The 8,141-nt window shown below is 39.5% G+C and overlaps 1 protein-coding gene across 1 annotated transcript in view; it reads right to left on the bottom strand.

Moving 5' to 3' along the window:
* PLK4 (polo like kinase 4) overlaps window positions 1-6,114 on the bottom strand; it is a 50,434-nt gene extending 44,320 nt beyond the window's left edge. The window contains exons 1-4 of the mRNA XM_007953835.2: window positions 6,085-6,114; window positions 5,312-5,407; window positions 1,371-1,466; window positions 1,169-1,283 (exon numbers count right to left, since the gene is read on the bottom strand). Coding sequence (XP_007952026.1) covers window positions 1,169-1,283; window positions 1,371-1,466; window positions 5,312-5,407; window positions 6,085-6,114 — 337 coding nt within the window. The remainder of the gene's footprint in view (window positions 1-1,168; window positions 1,284-1,370; window positions 1,467-5,311; window positions 5,408-6,084) is intronic.
* Window positions 6,115-8,141: the final 2,027 nt, after the last annotated feature.

Here is an 8,141-nt window from a genome sequence, read left to right as displayed (position 1 = left end):
AAAAAAAAAAAAAAAAACTCACTGCCATCGACTCTGTCCCAACTCAAAGCAACCCATCCTTGGGTTTCTGAGGTGGTTATCTCTACAGAAGCAGACTGCCCAACCTTCCTTCCGAGGAGTAGCTGGTGGATTTGAACCGCCAGCCTTCTGGTTAGCAGTCAAATGCCCTAGGCACTATGCCACCAGAGTGGTGGGGCACTAAAGAAAATTCAACAATGGAATTTTTAAGTCAAAGGATATGAACCTTTTCATAACTCTTAATACATGACTAAATTGTTTATCAAATGAGTTATTACAGATTTAAAATGCACAGAAATCCTAATCAGCAACCACCTTTCTTAGTCTACCTGCAATCCCAGTTAGCAGGGCAAGACAGCAATAATTTATGTGGTAATGTATGGACATTGTTTGATCTTGATTTGAACCAACCATAAAAATGGGGGAGTCTGAAACCATATATTTGATATTAAAGAATTATTAGGTACAATAATGAATTTATGGCTTTGTTTTATTTTAAAAAGTCTTTTTCTTTTCAAGATACATACTACTAAAGGATTTGTAGATTAAATGATGTCTACTGGTTTGCTTCAAAAAATTTTGGGGAATCTGTGGGAATAGGAATGGTATTAAAAAAAAACCCAAACTCACTGCCATGGAGTCAATTCTGACTCATAGCGACCCCCTCTGGGCTTCTGAGGTAGTAAATCTTTACAGAAGTAGACTGCCCCATCTTCCTTCTGCAGAGTGACTGGTGGGTTTGAACTGCCAATCTTCTGGTTAGCAGTCAAATGCCTTACGCACTACACCACTAGAGTACCTAGGAATGGTATAGATAAAAGAACTTAACCATAAGTCAGTAACTTTGAAAGCTGCATGACTGGTTCATAGAGGCTCGTTATACGACTTCTCTTACTTATGTTTCATATTTTCTGTAATAAATTGTTCTGTTATTGAAGCTAGTTTTAGAAAATGTCATCAAAGGCATTCCAAGAGCTTCTTTCTAGATTTGAAAAGACCACACTAAATTGCTATCAAATTCTTAATTTAATATGAGGTTTTAAGGATAGAAGAAGGAAAACAAATTTATACAATAGTACATTCTTCAAAACTACAATTTCAAGAACAAAATTTATAACTACTTTAAAAAAAAAAAAAAAAAGCAGCTTACCTTCATTTTCTGAGAAGGGTTTCATTCTGTTCTTTAGATACCTGTTCATTTCTCCATTATGGCACATTTCTAATACCAGGTATACATAATTGCTATCTTCAAAATAGTTATAGAGCTGAAATATAAAAGTACATAATAAAATACAATAGACAAAAAATTGTTTCCCTTTTCCCTGGCAGCTTCTATAAAATACGTATGTTACCTCCAAGATAGAAGGATGTTTCAATTGGCAATGTATTTTCACCTCATTTTGGACTCTCTGTACCATTCCAGCTTTGTACATGGCTTTCTTATCTATCTAAAAATAACAGATACAGGGTTTAAATGTTGATGACAAACTTTCAAAAGTGAAATTGTCAAAAGTCAACTATGTCTATATGACCCAACAGTTTTCACTTTAAGTATATAGTCATAAGAGACTTGAAAGCAGGGACTCAAACAGATACTTGTATATCAATGTTCACTGTAGCATTATACTCATAATAGCCAAAAGCTGGAAACAACCCAAGCGTTCATAAACAGATGAACAGATTAAACGTGGATTATATAGGGAATACTATTCAGCCATAAAGAGAAATGAAGTTCTGATACATGGAGGAAACCTGAAAACAGTATACTAAATTAAATAGATAAGACACAAAAGGACAAATATTGTATGATCTCAATTACAGAAATATCTAGAATAGGCAAATGTACAGACAGAAAGATTAGTGGTTAATAGGGGTTGGAGGGAGATATACAGAGTTTTTGTTTAGGGTAATGAAAAAGTTCTGGAAATAAATAGTAGTAATGGTTGCACAACACTGAATATAATTAATGTCACTGAATTATACACTTAATAATAGTTTAAACGGCAATTTTTTTTTTCTTTGTAGGCACCTGACTGCTAACCATCAAGATCTGACTTGATGGCAGTGAGTTTGGTTTGGTTTTGGCTATACATACTTCATCTATATACTTTTTCAATTAAAAACTCTTCTGGAAATCTAATGAAGAAAACAACTTTGGTTGAAGTGGAGGTGGAAGCCCTGAGGTCCTACCTGATTAGGTCCTCTACAAACTTTCTCCCCCTTTTCTCACCCTTTGTGATGCCAAATAGGTTCCTTAGAGCTTAAAGGTTCTACAGAGAAAGGTATACTTTTGAAACATTTCATTGTGTTTTAGGTGAAAGTTTACACAGCAAATCAGTTCCTTGGTTAACAATTTATATACACATTGTTCTGTGACACTGGCTGCTATGCCTGCAGTATGTTAGCACTCTCCTCATTTCTACCCTGTCTTCCCCATTTCCATTCCCTCCAGTCTCCCTGCCTCTTCTTGCCTTTTTATTCTTGCTTTTGGGCAAATATTGCCTGTTTGATCTCTTACAGTTGAGAGTTCTAAGGAGCACATTCCTCACAGGTGTTACTGTCTATTTTATATGCCAATCTATTATGTGGCTGAAAAGTAACCTCAGGGAGTGGCTTCAGCTCCTGGTCAAAAGGGTGTTTTAGGGCAATAGTCTCGGGAATTATTCCAGTCTCTTAGTCTAGTAAGTCTGGCCTTTTTCATGAACTGTAGTTTTTTCCACATTTTTCTCCTGTTCTAGCCAGGACTTTCCATTGTGTCCCTTATCAGAGGTTGGAAATAGTAGCTGGGCACCATTTAGTTCTTCTGGTCTCAGGCTAGAGGAGGCCATGGCTCATTTGGGCCATTAGTCCTGTGAAATAATTGCTTCTTTGAGTCTTTTGTTTTCCTCACTCTCCTTTGTTTCAGATGAGAAAAGACTAATAGTTGTTCTCCAGAAAAGTTTTTAAACCACCAATCTACTGAAACCACTTTGCAGATAGGAAAATGAAGTCCAAAAAAGTTAGAGAGACCTGTTCTTTTGTTCTATATCTCCAGAATACTTAACACTATAAAATACTGATGTGGCATCAATTTGTACTAATAAGTACTATTAAAAACCAAAAACCAAATGCACTGCCCTCAAGTCAGATACGACTCATAGCAACCTGTCCTTGGGTTTCCGAGGCAGTATCACTACGGAAATAGATTGCCCAACCTTCCTTCTGAGGAGTGGCTGGTGGGTTTGAACCACCAGCCTTCTGGTTAGCAGTCAAATGCCTTAGGCACTATGCCACCAGAGCTCCTTTAAGAACTATTAGGGTATAATAGAAAAAAAAAAAAAACATGGACTTTGTTGTCAGAGATTCAAGTATGGTATGCTATGCCACTAGGTATGCCACTTAATAAACATGTAGTCTTAGGCAAGTAACTTAATTTCTCTAAGCCTCAGTTACCTAACCTATAAAATGGAAAATAGTTCTTTCATAGGGTACTCATTAGGATGAAATGTGTTTAAAGTCATAAAACAGTAAAACTTGCAAAAGCTGGAAGCTGTATAGGGTGGAAACACGTTAGAAAAGAAAAATATTTTGCACTAAAATGAGCAACACAAAAGTGCTAAGACTAACACAGGGTGGTCCTGTCAAGTTCTAGCTCTCACAGCACTGTAATTATCATTTTTAAAAATGTTAACCTTGAAAATAAAAAAAATATAATTTAAATTGTGAATCTCAAGTATCTACTTCTTTATGAGGTCAAATTATTGTTTATTTTCCCATGCATTCTATCAGAGTGCTTGATAAGAGTAGGTACTCATAAAAGTTTTCCGCATGAATTTTTTTTAAAAAACAATAGTTTTATTTCTTATCAAAATATACTGATGTTACAAGGAGCACAAATTTCCCAATTTGTTCTCTTTAGGAAAAAATAATATCCTGATTCTCGCATGGAAGTAGATGAAGAGAAAGGATTTTGACAAGGTAGCAAATTACACTTTGTGTTACATGGGCAAGAGTTCCCAATACATTTTCTTTTTTCTGAGGGTTTTTTTTTTAATTGTGATGTAGGTAAAAGTTTACAGAGTAAATTCATCTTCCATAGAGCATTTCATACACATTTTGTTTCATCATACTGACTGCAATTCCCCACTGTAATGTAACAGCTCTCTTCCCATTTCCTCCCAGCAGTTACCTCTTACCTGTGTCCTTCCTTCCCATGCACTCCCATCCCCCAAATCATCTCCTGGTGCAAACACTGCCCTTTTGTTCTCCCACTATTGATGGCTCCAAGAAGTGTAGCTACTTGATGTAAATGTTCACCTCATATAACTGTATATTGTTTGGCTGGAAGCCACAGGAGAGAGTTCAGTTCCAAACTTGAAGGAAAGCGATGGGACCAGTCTGAGGGGTCTCACCAGGCTCTATCAGACCAGTAAACTTGTCTTGTCTTTTTTTTTTTTCATGATTTTGAGTTTTGTTCCACATTGTTCTCCTACTCTATCCAGGATCTTTCCCAATGCATTTAAATACTCTCTTCCAACTTAAAAAATTTAATAGCACTATCCTGTCTCTGGGGTCCCTATGAGTTAGGGCCGACTCGATGGCAAATAACAACAACAACAATCCTATCTCTGGCAGCATAGTGCCTAAGGCACTTGACTGCTAACCAGAAGGCTGGCGGTTCAAACCTACCAGCCACTCCTCGGAAGGAAGGTTGGGCAATTTACTTCCTTAGTGATACTGCCTCGGCAACCCAAGGAGGGGTCGCTATGAGTCGGGTCCGACTCAACAGCACATAACAACAACAACAACATCCTATCTCTAACAATAACAACAAAAAATATTAAGTCAAACTTTAAAACAAAACTTCCATTCCCTTTCCTAACTGGTTTAGATAAATGATTCTCAATTTGCTCATGTTTATGTTATTCCTATTAGACTGACTTCTAACAATCACAAATAGTAGTTTGAATTAACTGTTATACTGTGTAGTATAAAACTATGCACAAGTGTATGCTTAATTATTGTTAATTATTTGTTCTTCGTGTTTACCAATTACTGCAACATAATTACAAGATACCAGGTCTGCAGAACATTTACAAAGAAAAAACACACCACATAACTAAACTAAGCAAGGTCAAAGTTCTTGTAAGATGTCCTTAAGCTCTATTGCTGGACTCGGCTCTGTTCTCTTTTGCCTAAGCAATAAGTTCTTCACCAAAATCAAAGGCTGATAGCTAAGGAATTTCTGACATCTCAAATACCACATTTGGTTAGTTATTTGCAAAGTACATGAAAGAATTTGATACATTCTTACCATTTTGATTGCAACTTCCAAACCAGTGTGAACAGACTCAGCCCTGTAGACACCAGCAAATGATCCCTTACCGAGCAGATTTCCAACTTTAAAATCCTTAAAAATTAAAACGAAAGATTATGTGTGATGACTCACTGGAGTAGAAAGGAAAAAAGATGGGAAAAGCAGGCAAAAGACAAAATGGATCGGGGAGAGTTTGACAAAGTTCAAGCAGGTACCGCACCTCAACACAGCAGATACCTAGAGTGGAATGCATGTTGCCTCCTTGCGGGGCTCCGTAAGCCTCCAATCTAGGCTTAAGAGAGAGCCAACTAAACATATGGTATCCCAACCTCAGTGTAGCCTCAGAGCCCTCCTCCCACCTCTAGTCAACCCCTAGGCAACGAGGGCCACCAGGAATCCCGCCGAATCGCCCGCCAGAGGTAACAGCCATCTCCTGGAAGAAGGGGGTGGTAGCAGCATCGCCTTTGTCCAGCGCGGCAGTTGCCGAGGGACAGCTGACATTAAGCCCCAGGTCTGGGACCGGAGGGCGGGGCCGCCGAGCTATTCACCTGAGCCACAGTCTCCGCATCCCAGAGGGGCGTGCGGCTCCGCCCCTCGCCATTCGGGTACGTCCCGAGGCCACAGCCGGGCCCCCTGCGGTTAGGACCCAATCAAAACAACTCGGCGCCCGACCTGCTGCCGTTAGTGTCGCTCGATCCCCTTCCCAGAGCGGTCTCGTGCCCTACCACTCCTACTCCCACCCGCTCCGTGGCAGCCTGCAGTTTTTTCACCTCGATCTTCTCCCCGATGCAGGTCGCCATGTTTCCAGGCCCCGGCCTGTAGTCCCCGGATTAGCTCCCTTCACGCAGACCCTTCGAGGCAGCGCTCCAAGCAGCCAGCGGGTCTTGGCGCCCATCAGGTTCGGCTCTCTAGGCCGCCGCTCTCGGCGACGACGGAACAGCCACCGAAAGGTCTCCTCGACACCTTCCGAGGCCTGGGCGGCGCTCCAGCGCTCCCATTTTGAAAAACTCGCGCCGGTTGCCGCCCAAGCCAGGCTGGCGGTGACGTAAGGAGACGGTTCGTTCCGGAGAGGCTGCGCCAGAATGCGCATGCGTACAAGCTCTTCTTGGCGACCCGCGGGGGTTGCTAGGCCGGAAACGCACCAGTCTCTGGCTTCTGCTTCAGCTGTGTATACTTCCCTGCTACAAAAACCCGCAGTCTGACGGATGAAAGAGTTGGCACTAGAAATAAGGCTATTACAGTTGATCGGCTAGTCACTTCACGGTTCGAAAAACTACTGCCACTTCTGGAAAGGGTTTAAAACGATTCTAAAATTTCAAATGTTTAAACGTGACAGCACAGGAGGAAACATCACTACTTTGCTTAAACAAACACAGTTTACATGTCTGTCATTTAATCCATAGTTTTTCATAACTAAAATAATGTTTCGTGTACTTTGAAAAGCACCTGTGGTGGCGCAGTACCTAAGGCATTTGAGTGTTAACCAGAACATCTGCGGTTCAAATCTAGCTGTTCTGCGGAAGGAAGGTGGAGCAATATACTTCCATAAAGATTTACTGTCTAGGGAACCCAAGTGGGGTCGCTGTGAGTTGGAATTCACTAGATGACAGTGGGTAAGTGGGTACTTTAAAAAGGAGCTTTGATGGCTCTATTAGCATTCAGCTGCTAAGCAAAAAGTCAGTGGTTCGAACCCACTCAGTAGGAGAAAGATGAGGCAGTTTGCTTCTGTAAAGATTTACTGCCTTGAAAACCCTATAGGGGCACTTGTACTCTTTTTTTTTTTTAATGTTTATTATCAATTTTAGTCATGGAATAATATACAATGTAGTTGTAAATTATTTGATGTAATATTTCTTAGATTATGTGAATTCTAACAAAATTATTTTGCAAAATCTTTCTACACTGAATTACATTATTATTAATTTAATTATTATTAATGTAATTCCCTCTCCATCCCGGTAACCTACTAAGTGAGTTCCCTTTCCCAAGCAAACCCTTCTCTATTTTTTTTTTTCAGTAATGGGCTCGTACAACTTATACTCTATCTTGTATAGTTGCTATGAGTCAGAATCCACTTGATGGCAGTAGGAGGGTACTTTAAAAACTGAATTTCATTATTTTGGTAAATCCCTATTAACCATAATGTCATTTGTACACCTGTTAAAAGAGATCTAACAGACATTATCAATATGTGTATTGAAAACAAGACCCCTCCCTAAGGTTAACTTAATCCACTTTTTGCAGATCAGAAATTGTGATACTTAGGGAGATTATATATCACACCAATGCATGCTAGTTCCCAAACTTAGGTTTTCTAACTTGAAGCTCTTTTTTCTTACACTAACAGATATATCAATCTGTAAAAATCTCTGTTCAGAGTAAAGTCAACTTTTTCTTTTCTTTGATTTCTTGAAATTTTTCCTGAAAGGAAGTATGTTTTAGTGCTTCAGCAGTTATCACTGAGGTCTCAAAGTCCAGTCTTCTCATTACGCCTGCTTTTGCCATTGGCTTTTCTAGGTTCTATAATTCATTGCAATCCTACTTCCGGGGTGATACTGCCTCGGAAACCCAAGGAGGGGTCGCTATGAGTCGGGGCTGACTCGATGGCACATAACAACAACATAATTCATTATCATGGTTTTTTTTAAAACAGAAAAACATTTATTCTGAAATAATTTCAAACTTCAGAACAGTCATAAGAATAGTGTTGATAACCAAACTATGGTACATACACACACAATGGAATACTATGCAACACTAAATAATAATGTAGAATCTGCAAAATACCGCATAACGTGGATGAACTTGGAGGACATTATGCTGAGTG

Source organism: Orycteropus afer, unplaced genomic scaffold (assembly GCF_000298275.1).
Source record: "Orycteropus afer afer isolate SDZICR_OR568_19922 unplaced genomic scaffold, OryAfe1.0 scaffold00418, whole genome shotgun sequence".
NCBI lineage: Eukaryota > Metazoa > Chordata > Mammalia > Tubulidentata > Orycteropodidae > Orycteropus > Orycteropus afer.
This window is presented reverse-complemented; position numbering and strand designations above follow the sequence as displayed.